The following is an 18,117-nucleotide window of genomic DNA, read 5'->3' as shown; positions in this document are numbered from 1 at the left end:
CCTCCCTCTCCTCTTCCTAATCCTCGTCCTTCTTCCTTCCTTCCTTCCTTCTCCCTTCCAGTTATTAACCTAATAGCAAAGGATATCACTTATGCAACTGTCATTTACAGGTGTAATGAGAACATATATATATTTAGAGTTTGACGTTCTAGGTTTGAGTCCCAGCTCTGGCGTGTGTTTATTCATTAACTTGGGGAGATTAGTTAACATTTCTGAGATTCGGTTTCTTCATATGTAAAATGGGGATAATAATGTCCTCCTCACAAGGTTGCTGTGAGGTTTAAATGAAATAATGTACAAGAGAGGCGTGTAAACTGTAAATCAATTTACAAATAATTAGTGTCCCACTCCCAGCCATGACAGACACAGTCAGGCTGTAAACTATCCTTCCATAATGAGTTTACTTCCACAGAAGAAGCCAGTTCCGATCAGGCATGGTAGACTGCAGACAGTTGGTGCATACCAACTACATATATCCCAGGAGGCTGGTATTTTTGATGGACTCTATAGAGAAGAAAGCCCAGTTAATGAACAGCAGTTTAGAATCACCCACTGGCCAGATAAATGAACAGTACCCAGGACCCTGACTGTTTTCCTTGTTGTGGGAAATTAGAAAAGAATTACGTTAAAATGTCATTGTGACATTCACAAGAACATCTGCATAATATATTTGAATCAAGACTATGAGTAATTAGATTTATGATAAAATTCTGTATCAGGATGGAATGTAGGTTTTTTTTTAAAATGGAGTATAGTTGATTTACCATATTGTATTAGTTTCAGGTATACAGCATAGTGATTCAGTATTTTTTATAAATTATACTCCATTAAAAGTTATTAAAAGACAATGACTATGATTCCCTGTGCTCTACAGTATAGATTCTTTACCATCTGAACCACCAGGGAAGTGCATACAATATACTCTAGTTGCTTATCTATTTTATACATAGTAGATATATTTGTATTTCTTAATCTCATACCCTTGGTCTCATATCCCTTAATCTCATACCCTTGATTTGATTTCTCATTCCTGCCTTCCTTTGGTAATTACTAGTTTATTTTCTATATCTGAGATTCTTTTTGTTTTGGACATACATTCTTTTGTAATATTTTTTTAAATTCCACATATAAGTGATATAATACGGTATTTGTTTTTGCTCTGTCTGACTTATTTCACTAAACATAATATTTTCTGTGTCCATCCATGTTGCAGCAAATGGTGGGATTTCATTCTTTTTAATGGCTGAGTAATATTTAACTTTATTTATATATATATACACATATATATGTGTGTGTATGAGTGTATATATATATATATATATATATATATTTATTGCTGTTGTTTAGTCTCTAAGTCATGTCTGACTCTTTGTGACCCTCATGGACTGTAGCCCACCAGGCTCCTCTGTCCATGAGATTTCCCAGGCAAAAACACTGGGGTGGATTGCCATCCTTCTCCAGGGGATTTTCTTGACCCGGGGATTGAATCTGCATCTACTACTCTGGCAGGTGGATTATTTACCGCCGAGCCACCAAGGAAACCCATGTATGTATACACACCACCTCTTATTCATCCAGTCATCTGTTGATGGGTACTTGGGTTGCTCCATATCTTGGCCGTTGTAAGCAGTGTTTCTATGAGCACTGAGGTACGTGTATCTCTTCCAGTTATACTCAGGAGTGGGATTGCTGAATCGTAGGGTAGTTCTATTTTTAGTTTTTTAAGGAACCTCACATGGAGGGCTGGCTTGTTAAACCACAGATTGCTGGCCATCCTCAGAGTTTCTGGCTCAGCAGGTATGGGTTAGGGCTGAAAATCTGCATTTCTCACAGGTCCTCAGGTATTGCTGCTTCTCCTGGCCTGGGGATCACATTTTGTCTAGTGCAGTTGCTGGCAAATGGTAAATGAACAGTAAATGCTTTGGCTACATGAATTCATGAGTGAAGGTGAGAAAAATTATTTTTATATGATACTAGGAGACTGAGGATTAAAAAAAGAGATTGCTTATCTGCCCCTTCAGCTTTCCTAGAGTGATGAGAATTAAATGAGAACATTTACTGAAATCACTTTGAAAACTGCTCCACCTTTGGCTTGTCTTATCAATGTCTATTCCTCAGTCCTGAGGTTGTTGGGAAGTGAGTTCACTTAATGGAGGAGCAGAGGAGACAAACCTTGAGTTTCTCTATTTGCTATCTGGGGGCAAAGATAGTAAAAACTCTGCACTTCCTTTTTCAAGAAGAGCTGCAAAACTGGTTTTCTGTTATCTTTCACTGGCACAGGTCTTTAAGTTTAGTCTAGCCTTTTTAAGAGGATAACTGACTTCTCATATTTTTCTAGTCTAACAAAATGAATCATAAATTAATAAAACCATAAGCCAAGGAAAATAAATTAGTAGTTGTTTGGACAAACTTTAACCTATTAGCTTAAAGGGAAATTGAATTAAAAAATTGCATTCAAGCAATCATGTGTTCCATAAAGGTTTCCATGAAAGCTTCTGATTAATTTCATGGAACAAATAGAAATATAACTTTCAAGCAAGTTACTAAATATATATTAATTGCTGTAACTGTAACATTGTTGTATTAGCAATTCATTTGCAACACATATTCTTTTAAAAATAAAATGATTCCTGTGTTTGTACTGAACCATCTGATCTCTTATACATGTTTTCCAAATCACTTGAAAATTGGGGTGATTTAAAGTGGATTAGCAGCAAAGGAAGAAGCATGGAATCAGCAGGAAATCTACTAATTGAATTGTGGAGAAAGAAACCATAGAAGTCATGGGTTAGTTCTTAACAGTGAATTGGTGGTTAGGCTTTTGGTAGAAAAAGGGAAGAAATTAATGAAAGAAAAAGGGGGGGGGGGGTCAAGGATCCAAGAGAAAGAATATTTTGATATCCTGATCAATGCTAAGAGGGGTAGACTCAGAATCTCAAATGGAAGGAAGAGTCTTAGGATGAAGAAGGTGCTCCACTTCTTTGGAGTCATGAGGAAGTGAAGGTGAGCAAGAAGGATGGTGACAGTTTTACCTTGTAAAAGTTTGGAGACCTCATCTTAACCTCATTTGATGGTGGAAGAAACTGAAGTCCAGAGAGATGCAGTGACCTGTTCAAGGTCATCTCACATAAGGTCAGTCCCAGGTCTGGTCCAGATTATAGTTGTCCTGTTTCACCACTCATCTTTTCTTTACAAGTCAGGCTAAAAGTTTATCAATTTTATTTATCTTTTCAAAGAACCAAGTCTTAGTTTTATTAATCTTTTCTATTGTTTTTTAGTCTCTGTTTCATTTATTTTTTTCCCTCTGATTTTTATGATTTATTCCCTTCCAGTAACTTTGGGTTTTTATTTATTCTTTTTTTTTTTTTCTAGTTCCGTTAGATATAAGGTTCGGTTTTTTGAAATTGTTTCTTGTTTCCTGAAGTAAGCTTATATTTCTATAAAGCTTCCTTTTAGAGCTGCTCTTGCTGTTTTCTGTAGATTTGGATCACTGTGTTTCTCTGATGTGTGTTTGATCTTCTTATCTCTCTCTTCCCCTCCTGGAATCTCTACAATGCAAATGTTGGAACGCTTAATGTTATTGTAGAGATCTCTTAAATTGCTTCATTTAAAAAAAACTGTTTTTCTTTCTGCTGCTCTGATTGGATGATATCCATTATTCTAGCTTCTAGATCACTGTTGTGTTCTTCTGTATCAGTCTGCTATTCAGTCCTTCTGGCGTGTTTTATATTTCTGCTATTGAATTATTCACTTTTGACTGGGTCTTTTAAAAAATTATTTTCTAGTTCCTTGCTAAAATTGTTCAGTGGTTAGATCAGTTCTTTTCCCCTAATTCAGCTAACATTTTTTATTGCCAATGTTTTGAATTCTTTATCTAGTACATTGTTTATTTCTGTTTTGTTATTGATTTTCTCAGTGGTTTTCTCTTACTCTTTCAATTGATAGTAGTTCTTCTGCCTTTTCATTTTGCTTTACTTTCTATGCCTCTATGAATTTAGGTGAAATAGCTACCTGTCATGGTTGTGAAGAGCTGTCCTTATGTGGGAGTGCCCATATACAGTCTGCACGTACCCTGTGTTTTTGGTGGAAGACAGGTATTCGATGTGGACACAAGTCATGTCTTTCCTCAAGGTGTATTTTCTGGAGGTTGCTGGGTTTATGATTCTATTATATGTATATATAAGAGAAGGGGACAACAGAGGATGAGATGGTTGGATGGACCAACTCTCTGGACATGAGTTTGAGTAAGCTCCAAGAGTTGGTGATGAACAGGGAAGCCTGGTGTGCTACAGTCCACGGGGTCGTGAAGAGTCAGACATGACTGAGTGACTGAACTGAACTGAACTGAACTGACATGTATATATGGTACTGATGTTTTCTGGTACACATGGCATTGCTTAGCAGTGATATTAACTTTATATCTTCAAAAAAGTACTCAGCCGTGAGTCCATGAATATATATACCATGATTCAGTGGTACATTTCAGAAGGTTCATATTAAAGGTAAGAAAGTTGAAATACTCATGTCTTAGCCTGGGTGCACTTCACTGAGCACTCCTGGGTTAGAGCACTTGTCTTCTGTTCTCGCCTTTAACCGCTAATACTCGAGAATGTTGCATTCTGCTTTTACATCTGGCATTTGCTATATGTGTGAGCACTTGAGCTTGTGCCATTGTGTGGTCTGTAAAAAGGAAAATGAAATATAAATACATTGACTTTGACCTTGAGATAATCAATTAAGCCCAAACAGGTTTACAAAAGAAGCTTTTAGTTTCTTAAAGATATTAAGATTGCTTAAAGCACTAGAACAGCAGAGGCCCAGACCAATTACATCTCATTTTATGAGCTCTGGCAAGGATATGTATTTGATTCTTGTTGTTTGTCCTCTCAGAGTCCCTCTTTTCTCATAAATTAAGACCAATCAGTCATAGGAACATGAAATTCCATTTATATTCTCAAATGACTAATGGTTTGGCTTTTGGTCTTTTAGTTCAGGTTCTGATGAAATAGAATAGTAGCTATGTATAATTAGCAAATGGACCCTGTCAGGTCTGGTCACGTGCACATTCACAGAGGCTGAACCTGAGCACCAGCAACCACTTTATTTTTTAAAGGAACTAATAATAAGCATGGCCATGACTGGGAAGAGACTTGAACCCTGTCCCTGACTTCCTAAGATCCACTCCCAAACCAGCAGCATAAGAATCTCTGATTCAGAGTCACTGCTGTGGGACTTTGCTAGCCTATACTTTGTGAGATACACTTTTTCCAAAGGAGGAAAAATGTCTATTGACGCTCTTGTCTGATGTCTTCAAATGTATATCCTTCTTTTCAATACCCCCTTATTCCAATGTCCACGTTTGTGTAATGGCTTTCCTAATATAATTGTGTAGGTTGATTCCAAACCTGGAATATTCCAGATATACCTTTTGAGCACAGGGTGGCAAAACAGGAAATAACGTAGTAAGATAAAAAGAGAAGTAGGGTAGAAGACAATTTAAGGTTAACATTAGAAAATAATCATCTAGAAGTAAACCCATACTTAATTGTTGTTGAGTATTTAAGGCAACAGAATTGCATTTTTTTGTGTGCAACACAGTAATAGCAGCTTTCTAAATTGTCACAGCCTGGGAACCTCCAATTCCAGCTCTATTTCTTCTGTTCTCTCTCAGCAGGAGGCTTTCTTTAGGATGAGAACAGAAAGCCCTTGGCTCACCAGGTTGAAAACTGACTATAAAGAGCTGACCAGTGACATGTGGTAGGAGAAGAGATTTAAAACATTCTTTCTGGTACTTTATAACCCAGTACCTACACTGACAACTTCTTAGAATCTAAATACTCTCTTTTCACTTGTTTGTGAGGGATAGGTCAAGCTAATTCATCATATTTATTGAACACCTTCTAGGCATAAAACCATTTTGGGGAGAGGGAGGTGACACAAGGAAGCACTCTAGAAATTATCAATATTGTTGAGCAAAACCAATATCTAAGCAATGGACAGCCAGTGAGGGTTTTATAACAACAGAGCCCACAATTAGATCTGCATTTCAAAAAGGTCATCCTGGAATAGAGGTGAGCTAAGAAGCATGAAGTTTATGTCAGATGTAAGAATTTAGATGATCTGGATTAACTAAACAGCAGAAGGAATGGGTGGTGGAATAGCCTGATGATACAGTTTGGAGATAGACTCAACAGATGCAGTGATTTGTTGAAAGTGATGACAAAAGAAAGGAGGAGTCAGCTGAGCTTCCTAGCCATGGAGCCATAACTCCAAGATGATAAGCATGGGGAATAGAGTCAGTTTAAGAGGGGGAATTTTGATTTTGATGTGACAATGGGACATCCAGTCAATGCCCAATAGACAGATGAAAATAAGTATCAAGAGCACAGAAAAAAGTTGAGTAGAATAGAGGTTAGGCTTCCCAAGTTGCTCAGTGAGTCAAGAAACTGCCAGCAATGCAGGAGATGCAGGAGACACAGGTTCAATCCCTGGGTTGGGAGGATTCCTCTGGAGAAGGGCATGGCAACCCTCTCTAGTATTCTTGCCTGGAGAATCCCATGGTCATAGGAGCCTGGCAGGTTATAGTCCATAGGGTTGCAAAGAGTCAGACATGACTGAAGTAGTTGAGCACACACAGAGTAGAGGTCATGAAATCAACGAAATAATCAGTGTTCAAAACCATGTCATCAGAGAGTCTTTCCAAAATGGTTCAGTTCAGTTCAGTTCAGTCGCTCAGTTGTGTCTGACTCTTTGCAACCCCATGAATCGCAGCATGCCAGGCCTCCCTGTACATCACCAACTCCTGGAGTTTACTCAAACTCATGTCCATCGAGTCGGTGATGCCATCCAGCCATCTAATCTTCTGTCGTCCCCTTCTCCTCCTGACCCCTATCCCTCCCAGCATCATGGTCTTTTCCAATGAGTCAACTCTTCGCATGAGGTGGCCAAAGTACTGGAGCTTCAGCATCAGTCCTTCCAATGAACATGCAGGACTGATCATGTTGACCATGCTTATAATTATTTTTTCCTTCGTCACTAGCTAGTTGTCTCTACAGAGATTCTGAAAAAGAGAAAACAGAGAAATGAATAAGCCAAAACAATCAACAGCAGAGGTTGGAACAGTGATTATTACCCATGCAGGATGTCAATGGAACTGATTTGGCCAGTATGGCCTCAGGCTGGTGAGGACACTGCAAAGTACACATTACACTGGAATCTGCTCTACATTAAAGCTGCATCTGTGGAATGTGTCTTATAAAAATGCTGCTGCTCTGACCAGAGTCTCCATTATTCCAGAAGGCTAGGCCATTGGGAGTTCAATTGCTGAGAGCAACTTCCCTCCTTCTCCTTGGGGCTGTATTGGCCTTATTATGAATGCAAACAGGTGCTGAGATTCAATGCTTATGTGCTTGTGGGGCATCTGTGCATAGGGTGTTAAAGCATTTCTGCATTCATCAATTTTCTGGAGATAAGAATGGTGTCAAATTTTAAACAGCCCACAAAACTGGACCGTGGTTGAAATAAAAAATCCTCCCCAAAGTACCAGTGACAAACAACTAAATTCTGTCTCCATCTTAGACTTGAAGTACTCTCAATATTTTTTTCAAAAGAAAATAGAAAATTGCTGTGGGGTGTGTTAAGAGTGTTAGGTCTACAAACCTTTTTCTGTAATTCATATGATGCAAGGTTATCTGGAAGTAGACGTGACAAAAGCATCATGTGATCCTGACTATACACAGTGCCCTCAAGCTTGCCATACAAAGATCCCTCATTGCTGTTCTTCCACTTGAGGAAGACTTTAAATGATTTATAGGTATATGAAAAAATGAATCCATTAAGATCTCAAACAGTTTGGAATTTAAGTTGCTGCCTTGAAGGATTCATTGATGCCAGATAGAATACCAGCTATAGTTCCTGAAGTGTTTCTCTAATACTATAGAACAAGACACTTAGGAAGGGCCTCCCAAATGACACTGCTCTCCTTAACATAACAGCATCTCTATGTATTGTAGAAATTCAAGGGCACTTCTCATACTAAGGCTGTCCACTCTATCAGTTCAGTTCAGTTTGGTTCACTTACTCAGTCATGTCTGACTCTGCAGCCCCATGGACTGCAGCACGCCAGGCCTCCCTGTCCATCACCAACTCCCGGAGTTTACCCAAATTCATGTCCATTGAGTCAGTGATGCCATCCAATCATCTCATCTCTGTCTTGTCCCCTTCTCCTCCTGCCCTCAATCTTTCCCAGCATCAGGGTCTTTTCAAATGAGTCAGCTCTTCGCATCAGGTGGCCATAGTGTTGGAGTTTCAGCTTCAACATCAGTCCTTCCAGTGAACACTCAGGACTGATCTCCTTTAGGATGGACTGTTTGGATTTCCTTGCAGTCCAATGGACTCTCAAGAGTCTTCTCCAATACCACAGTTCAAAAGCATCAATTCTTCGGCACTCAGCTTTCTTTATTGTCCAACTCTCACATCCATACATGACTACTGAAAAGCCATAGCCTTGACTAGACAGACCTTTGTTGACTAAGTAATGTCTCTGCTTTCTAATATGCTGTCTAGGTTGGTCATAACCTTCCTTCTAAGGAGTAAGCGTCTTTTAATTTCACGGCTGCAGTCACTATCTGCAGTGATTTTGGAGTCCCCCAAAATAAAGTCTGACACTGTTTCCCCATCTATTTCCCATGAAGTGATGGGGCCAGATGCCATGATCTTAGTTTTCTGAATGTTGAGCTTTAAGCCAACTTTTCCACTCTCCTCCTTCACTTTCATCAAGAGGCTCTTTAGTTCTTCTTTGCTTTCTGCCATAAGGGTGGTGTCATCTGCATATCTGAGGTTATTGATATTTCTCCCAGCAATCTTGATTCCAACTTGTGCTTCTTCCAGCCCAGCATTTCTCATGATGTATTCTGCATATAAGTTAAATAAGCAGGGTGACTATATACAGCCTTGACGTACTTCTTTCCCTATCTGGAACCAGTCTGTTGTTCCATGTCCTATTCTAACTGTTGCTTTCTGACCTGCATACAGATTTCTCAAGAGGCAGGTCAGGTGGTCTGGTATTTCCATCTCTTTCAGAATTTTCCAGTTTATTGTGATCCACACAGTCAAAGGCTTTGGCATAGTCAATAAAGCAGAAGTAGATGTTTTTCTGGAACTCTCTTACTTTTTCAGTGATCCAGTGGATGTTGGCAATTTGATCTCTGGTTCCTCTGCCTTTTCTAAAACCAGCTTGAGCATCTGCAAGTTCACGGTTCACGTATTATTGAAGCCTGGCTTGGAGAATTTTGAGCATTACATTGCTGCTCTATATAGGTTACAAAGCCAGAGGACATTGGAAATGGTACTGCAGATCATGTGACAATGGAGTACATTTGGTGGATTACTGGAGTTGTCTCTTCTGGCTCTGGGTAAAGCTGACTTGGTTCTAGGGAACTGAGTCAGAGGAGAAAATTTCAAGGTTGTTTCTTCTGAGGGACCTAGGCAAGGTTGCCTCAAGGGTAACCTTTTTGAGACTGCAGACTGTAGAAAACTTACATGACTACTATACCCTGAAAGGTATGGGGCTCTCTTAAAAGGTTAAGGAGGAAACAGGAGGCCTGGATCAATCTTTATAGGATAGAGAATGTCCTATTTAGAAAGGACACTAGAAATCACCTTGTCCTAACCTTTTCATTAACCAGAGAGATGAAGTGACTTTCTCAACACCGTCTAGACAGTAGCAGACCTAAGACTAGAAATGAAAGTAGCTTCTTTGTAAGCCAGGACAGTCCTGCTCTTCTAAACTCGGTTATAGCAAGGAGGTAGAAAGGAATGAGCATAGAATTAAAACTGGGAAATTTACAAAAGGTTCTAACTCAGTTAGTTATAAATTTGGTGTGAAGGTGGTGGGCCCTGTTTGACTTTCTTCCCCCATAGATTAGTCAAATGGGGACAGGGAGCTTATTTTGAAGGTGAATCTCTCTCAAATCACTCCTTATCATAGGCATTATAACAAAGTGTTACAAATAGCATTAAGTTGTGGCAGTCAAACTTCTTGCTGCCAAGAGCCAGGGTACAGTTGTCCAAGCAGCTTCCCAGAGCATGGCAGGGATAGGGTGACAGAATCTGCTTGGAGTCTTCTGTTGGGTGTATGCGGCTGTCACTGGGAGAACAAAACAATCAAATAATTGTTCTGTTTCAGTCAGTCATGATACAGTTTTTTTTTTTAGTAATTAACTGTGGGAAATGCTCAAAAAGATTCAAGAAATAAAACCAAATGTTTTCCTCTTTTACACAGTTAATTTAGATTAGCTGGAGACACTGCATCAATTGTAAAAATCAGAGTCATGTGCGGCGTCTGCAGGGACGCTCCAGAATACCTTGGACCATGATATCAATGATTCTGTGTATTCTGTGACTCCAAATGCTCTACTTTCACTCCCTCAAGCAGGATTCGTGCTAGGCTGCCCTTTGTTGCAGGTGCCAAACGCTTGTTCCCGAATGTTCTCTTTTCCCCTCACCTCATCCGTGGTGATCACTGCTATGCTTTCAATATAGGAAAGCCCAACGTTTCGGCTATACCAAGTCCAAATGCCCTACATACTAACCTACTTGTGGAAACACAAGTTATGTCCAGAGAAATACAGAATCCTTTAAAAGCCTAGAGTTGTGCTACTTGCTGCAAGACCCTTGTCCAGATTCACGGTGCTCACAACCATTTATGCGTGCTCAGTTTTGTCAGACTCTTCGCAACCCCAGACTGTAGCCCACCAGGTTCCTCTGTCCATTGGATACTCCAGGCAAGAATACTGGAGTGGGTTGCCATGCCCTCCTCCAAGAGATCTTCCTGACCCACGAATTGAACACACATCTCCTGTGTCTCCTGCATTGGCAGGCAGATTCTTTGCCGCTGCGCCACCTGGGAAACCGTTCTGCTTACAATGGGGGTGCTAATGATTGTTGTATAGTCATGCCATCCCACAGCAGGAGAGAGGCTGGTTGTTAAGATACAAAGACTTTGTCTTCAATTGTACCTGGAATTTATGAATTCACGTTATTGCAATCTAAGTAATTCTACCTCTGGTCTAGAAGTTATGTTTTCTTTCTGGCCAAATGTAACAAACCCTCAATAGCAATTATTTTTTAACTTTAGGTTTTGAGGTGTTTTATGGTAATCTTTATTTAAGGTTTATTTATAATTTATAGCAGCAAAGAAGGAAGGAAGGTAATAATCATTGTCTGTCATTTGCAAGTTCACAACTGGTAAATATAGGGTATGGTTCCTACCAGTTTTCTTCAATTTGTCCTTGGCAGACATTGCTATTCATAACACTTTTTTCACTGAACCTAAAGAAGACCTCGCGATCCTTTTCAGTGTACAATCCAGGAAACCACTATCAGTTGGTCTGAATTGGACATTTGAAACCATTTTGTTATTCCAGTGATAGGCACTTAGTATTTTTTTTTTTTTTATTTTATTTGCATTTATTTTCTGCGGCATTTATTCCCGGGCCATAAGTTTTTGTTTCTTCAGTTTCTTCTGGGATATCTTTTTCTTCTGTGCAACCTCCTCTTCTGGTTTAGGAACAATCTGTTCTTTTTCAGTAAGGATCATCTCAATGTGGCAGGGAGAGCTCATGTAGGGGTTGATCCGACCGTGAGCTCTGTAAGTCCTGCGCCTCATCTTGGGGGCTTTGTTCACTTGGATGTGCTCAATGACCAGAGAATCTACATCTAAGCCCTTAAGTTCAGCATTACTCTCTGCATTTTTGAGCATGTGTAGTAAAAATTCAGCACTCTTTTTGGGCCACCGACCCTGCGTCCAGCCCCACTGTTTGGCCTGTGCACACCTACCAACTCCACCATTGTAACGACGGAATGGCACACATTGCTTCTTTAAAGTGACATCCTTCAGATACTTGGTGGCTTTTCGGATATGCATACCCTTTATGGCCTGGGCAGTCTCACGAGTGTTCTTAAAGTGAACACGAAGATTTGAACCTCTTGATTTGCATGATTTTGTGGGGTTTTCTGGGTCTAGTGAATAGCGCACAATTTTTAAGGGTCAGCTGGAAGCAAGAATAACTCAGGCCGCTTACCGGAAAAGCAGCACTTAGTATTTATTTCACTTTATAACAAAGATTCAAGCAGTCCATATTCCATGCAGTTGTACAAACTGAAGCTGAGTTATTTATGTTGCCCAATCACATTCAACCAGTCTGTATCTAAATTTCTTAGACATAACTTCCATGTTGTTTGTAATTCACTATACAGTTTTTCATCTACGAACTTTATATATTTGGATCAAAACACATTGTCAAATATAGACAGCTTCTAACTTTAAAGGAGGTTTTGTTCCAAAAGTTCAGATAAAGTAGTAATAATAATAATCAACACCTGCACAGCACTTAGAATCTGTTTTCCTTGGGGCTCAGAAACAGACAATTGCAATTGCAGAAGAAATCAAACACAACACAATCTCATTCCTTCAGTTCAGTTCAGTTCGGTCACTCAGTCGTATCCGACTCTTTGCGACCCCATGAATTGCAGCACGCCAGGCCTCCCTGTCCATCACAAACTTCCGGAGTTTACTCAAACTCATGCCCATCGAGTCGGTGATGCCATCCAGCTATCTCATCCTCTGTCGTTCCCTTCTCCTCCTGCCCCCAATCCCTCCCAGCATCAGGCTCTTTTCCAATGAGTCAACTCTTCGCATGAGGTGGCCAAAGTATGGAGTTTGAGCTTCAGCATTAGTTCTTCTAAAGAACACCCAGGGCTTATCTCCTTCAGGATGGACTGGTTGGATCTCCTTGCAGTCCAAGGGACTCTCAAGAGTCTTCTCCAACACCACAGTTCAAAAGTATCAATTTTTCGATGCTCGGCTTTCTTCACAGTTCAACTTTCACACCCATACATGACCAGTGGAAAAATCATAGCCTCGACCAGACAGACCTTTGTTGGCAAAGTAATGTCTCTGCTTTTTAATATGCTATCCAGGTTGGTCATAACTTTCCTTCCAAGGAGTAAGCGTCTTTTAATTTCATGGCTGCAGTCACCATCTGCAGTGATTTTGGAGCCCGAAAAAATAAAGTCTGACACTGTTTCCACTGTTTCCCCATCTATTTCCCATGAAGTGATGGGACCAGATGCCATGATCTTAGTTTTCTGAATGTTGAGCTTTAAGCCAACTTTTTCAGTCCCCTCCTTCACTTTCATCAAGAGGCTTTTTAGTTCCTCTTCACTTTCTGCCATAAGGGTGGTGTCATCTGCATATCTGAGGTTATTGATATTTCTCCCGGGAATCTTAACTCCAGCTTGTGCTTCTTCCAGCCCAGCGTTTCTCATGATGTTCTCTGCATATAAGTTAAATAAGCAGGGTGACAATATACAGCCTTGACGTACTCCTTTTCCTATTTGGAACCAGTGTGTTGTTCCATGTCCAGTTCTAACTGTTGCTTCCTGACCTGCATACAAGTTCCTCAAGAGGCAGATCAGGTGGTCTGGTATTCCCATCTCCTTCAGAATTATCCACAGTTTATTGTGATCCACACAGTCAAAGGCTTTGGCGTAGTCAATATAGCAGAAGTAGATGTTTTTCTGGAACTCTCTTGCTTTTTTGATGATCCAGCAATTTGATCTCTGGTTCCTCTGCCTTTTCTAAAACCAGCTTGAACATCTGGAAGTTCTCGGTTCATGTATTGCTGAAGCCTGGCTTGGAGAATTTTGATCATTACTAGCATGTGAGATGAGTGCAATCGTGTGGTAGTTTGAGCATCTTTGGGATTGCCTTTCTTAGGGATTGGAATGAAAACGGACCTTTTCTAGTCCTTTGAAATAGCTCAACTGGAATTCCAACACATCCACTAGCTTTGTTCACAGTGATACTTTCTAAGGCCCACTTGACTTCACATTCCAGGATGTCTGGCTCTAGGTGAGTGATCACACCATTGTGATTATCTGGGTCATGAAGATCTTTTTTGTACAGTTCTTCTGTGTATTCTTGCCTCCTCTTCTTAATATCTTCTGCTTCTGTTAGGTCCATACCATTTCTGTCCTTTATCGAGCCCATCTTTGCATGAAATGTTCCCTTGGTATCTCTAATTTTCTTGAAGAGATCTCTAGTCTTTCCCATTCTGTTGCTTTCCTCTATTTCTTTGCACTGATCGCTGAGGAAGGCTTTCTTATCTCTCCTGGCTATTGTTTGCAACTCTGCATTCAAATGGGAATATCTTTCCTTTTCTTCTTTGCTTTTTGCTTCTCTTCATTTCACAGCTATTTGTAAGGCCTCCTCAGACAACCATTTTGCCTTTTTGCATTTCTTTTCCATGGGGATGGTCTTGATCCTTGTCTCCTGTACAATGTCACGAACTTCCGTCCATAGTTCATCAGGCTGTCTGTCTATCAGATCTAATCCCTTAAATCCTTTTCTCACTTCCACTGTATATTCATAAGGGATTTGATTTAGGTCATACCTGAATGGTCTAGTGGTTATCCCTACTCTCTTCAGTTTAAGTCTGAATTTGGCAATAAGGAGTTCACAATCTGAGCCACAGCCAGCTCCTGGTGTTGTTTTTGCTGACTGTATAGAGCTTCTCCATCTTTGGCTGCAATATAATCAATCTGATTTTGGTGTTGTCCATCTTGTGATGTCCATGTGTAGAGTCTTCTCTTGTGTTGTTGGAAGAGGGTGTTTGCTATGAGCAGTGTGTTCTCTTGGCAAAACTCTGTTAGCCTTTGCCCTGCTTCATTCCGTACTCCACGGCCAAATTTGCCTATTACTCCAGGTGTTTCTTGACTTCCTACTTTTGCATTCCAGTCCCCTATAATAAAAAGGACTTTTTTTTTTTTTTGGGTGTTAGTTCTAAAAGGTCTTGTAGGTCTTCATAGAACCGTTCAACTTCACCTTCTTCAGCGTTACTGGTTGGGGCATAGGTGTGGATTACCGTGATACTGAATGGTTTGCCTTGGAAACAAACAGAGATCATTCTGTCATTTTTGAGATTGCATCCAAGTACTGCATTTCGGACTCTTTTGTTGACTATGATGGCTACTCCATTTCTTCTAAGGGATTCCTGCCCACAGTAGTAGATATAATGATCATCTGTGTTAAATTCACCCATTCCAGTCCATTTTAGTTCACTGATTCCTAGAATGTCAACATTCACTCTCGCCATCTCCTGTTTGACCACTTCCAATTTGCCTTGATTCATGGACCTAACATTCCAGGTTCCTATTCAATATGGCTCTTTACAGCATCGGACCTTGCTTCTATCACCAGTCCCATCCACAACTGGGTATTGTTTTTGCTTTGGCTCCGTCCCTTCATTCTTTCTGGAGTTATTTCTCCACGGATCTCCAGTAGCATATTGGGCACCTACCGACCTGGGGAGTTCCTCTTTCAGTATCCTATCATTTTGCCTTCTCATACTGTTCATGGGGTTCTCAAGGCAAGAATACTGAAGTGGTTTGCCATTCCTTTCTCCAGTGGACCACATTCTATCAGACCTCTCCACCATGACCCGACCATCTTGGGTGGCCCCACACGGCATGGCTTAGTTTCATTGAGTTAGACAAGACTGTGGTCCTGTGATCAAGTTGGCTGGTTTTCGGTTTTCTGTGATTATGGTTTTAGTGTGTCTGCCCTCTGATGCCCTCTTGCAACACCTACCATCTTACTTGGGTTTCTCTTACCTTGGACGTGGGGTATCTCTTCACAGCTGCTCCAGCAAAGCGCAGCCACTGCTCCTTACCTTGGAGGAGGGTTATCTTCTCACAGCCGCCCCTCCTGACCTTGAACGTGGAGTAGCTCCTCTCGGCCCTCCTGCTCCCGTGCAGCCGCTCCTTGGAGGTGGGGTAGCTTCTCATTCCTTAGCTTGTCTGTTAATTAATTCCTTAAGTATTTACTGAGCACTTAGCACTGTGACAGGCATTAGACAGACAGTGGTAAACTAAATAGACATGATCTGTACTTTCATAGAACTTAGAGGCTATTAGGACAGACTGATGTTAGAAAAAATCCAAATAAATATATAGTTACAAACTGTGATACATTCCAAGAAGAACAGACTTCTGATAGAGTATAGTGAAGTGAAACTTAAATTTCAAGGAATGACTGGTGACTGCCTCTCTGAGACAAAGGCAGTTAAGCTGATCACCAAAGGCCCAGCGGGGGTTAGCAAAAAGAAAAACTAGGGACAAGCATTTAGGAAGAGGAAACAGCATGTGGCAAAGAATTGGCTTGGTCAAGAAGATCTTGTTTATTTCTCTATGAATCTTGTCTTCACTTTGCCAGTCCTTGATTGGAGATAAAGTGCTAAATCTACTCATTTTCACAGATGCTGGCAAATATCAGCAAAGCTTATCATGCTTAGAAAGCACATATGACTTTGCAAAACATTATACTCATAGCCTATAAGGTTATTCTATAATGAATTCTCAGGAATATGATCAGGTAATCCAAATTGGGGAAGACATCTTGAGACAGACTGCAGTCCCCTCTTTGCCCCTTTGCAAATGACAGGGTACTCCACTCCAAATCTGCAGGAGCTGATCCTGGACAGTGGTTTGACAAAAACAGAAGGAAAAATAAGTAACCTTGATTGTCCAGAGCCTTAGCTCTCTGTCCATTCTACTTTGTGTACTGAATTGATCAAGCAAACAAACCCTCTCTAGCCCTTCAACTTAAAGACCAAAGGGGCTGGATGGTTGCCCAGAATTAAGAGAAGAAAACCATATAGTCAACCAATGCCATTTCGGGGAGGCAAGTGTTAATTATAGACCTTCTTTTGAGCAAGTATTAATTAAAAGAGGGCAAACATAAATATCTGCTAGGTATTTGCAAAAAGGTAGATGACAAAATAATTTTGAAGAAGCCTCATGCTATTAAACAGGAAAATGAAATCAGAGGGAGAAACTAGGAATCGTCTCATAGGCAATGAAGTAAGGTGATTAAATAAGAAGTAAACTAAATAAATAATTTACCTAAGTAATTAAGAGATTTTAAAAAAGGTTGACAAAATTGGAGATGCAGACGCAAAGGGTGACGTCAGAGCTTAGAAAATAACTGGAAGGGTGCAGTGCCATTTGTAGAATTTACAGTGGCAACAGAAGCAATGGAAAAAGCAAAACTGATATCCTAGAAAACTAAATCTTTAAACAATGCTTTACTGTCTAATTAAATTTATGCCAGGGAATATATTTGTCACCAGGAGGCTGCCAATTAAGGAATGGGGCTTCGGACAGTACTAGGTATCTGGAGAGGGGATTACCCTCTCTAAACATGGAAACATCCAGAGCTTCACAGACTCTGGCTCATAAAGTGAAGGATTGTCCAATTTCTGTGTATTAGCAAGCAGTATACGATGAATGTTATACTAATAACCATGTCGGTAATGTGGGATTTATTAAGTTAAAACTTTTTCTTAGATGACCAATATGCAATTGTAAAATAAAAAATAATACAGAGAGACTTTGTATACCCAGTTTTCCCCATGGGTAATAATTTGTATATTACAACCAAATATCGACTTTGCTGCAATGTACTGGTCTTACTCAGATTTGTCCTATTTTACCTGTGATAATGTGGATTTAAAAGCACTGGGACCAACACATATAAATGAGACCCACCTCCTTGGACTGATTTCAGATCTAATTACCTTCACTAAGTTGATCATCAAACAATCCTGTCAATATACTGATTCTTGATTATGAAAGTGCTTTGGAAAGCAGTGGCTTGGAGGAGGAACTTAATGTATATTAGCTCAATCTTGATCTGAAATTCCCCCTTGGATAGGCATGATAAATGTGCTTGATAAACAGTTGTCAGAAAACTGTACACTTTGTCCAAAACACTGTGAAATCAGTGTGTTCTATTGAAAATTCAAAGCATCACATAAGATGGAAAACAGGGCAACATTTTTTTTTCCCCTCAGAGAAGTAACTAGCTGTTTAATGTGGCCCAAAGCAGGGTGTAAACACTAAGCCAAGAATGATTACCCTCACCTTTGAGTGACATTAAATTGTTGTAATCAAAGGGCAGAAGAACAGAGTGGTCAGCTGTTCATTTACATTGTGTAAATATGGTTAAGTGGTAACTCGAGAAAAAATGCGCAGATTTCAGGAGACAAGCTCTTT

General features: G+C 40.1%; 1 protein-coding gene across 1 annotated transcript; it reads right to left on the bottom strand.

The window, feature by feature from the left end:
* Positions 1-11,453: 11,453 nt before the first annotated feature.
* LOC133072362 (large ribosomal subunit protein uL22-like) lies at positions 11,454-12,055 on the bottom strand. The gene has a single exon (XM_061165518.1). The coding sequence runs from the start codon at positions 11,924-11,926 to the stop codon at positions 11,486-11,488; it is 441 nt and encodes a 146-aa protein (XP_061021501.1). The 5' UTR covers positions 11,927-12,055; the 3' UTR covers positions 11,454-11,485.
* Between the last annotated feature and the right edge of the window lie 6,062 nt (positions 12,056-18,117).

This window comes from Dama dama, chromosome 18 (assembly GCF_033118175.1).
Source record: "Dama dama isolate Ldn47 chromosome 18, ASM3311817v1, whole genome shotgun sequence".
Classification (NCBI taxonomy): domain Eukaryota; kingdom Metazoa; phylum Chordata; class Mammalia; order Artiodactyla; family Cervidae; genus Dama; species Dama dama.
This window is presented reverse-complemented; position numbering and strand designations above follow the sequence as displayed.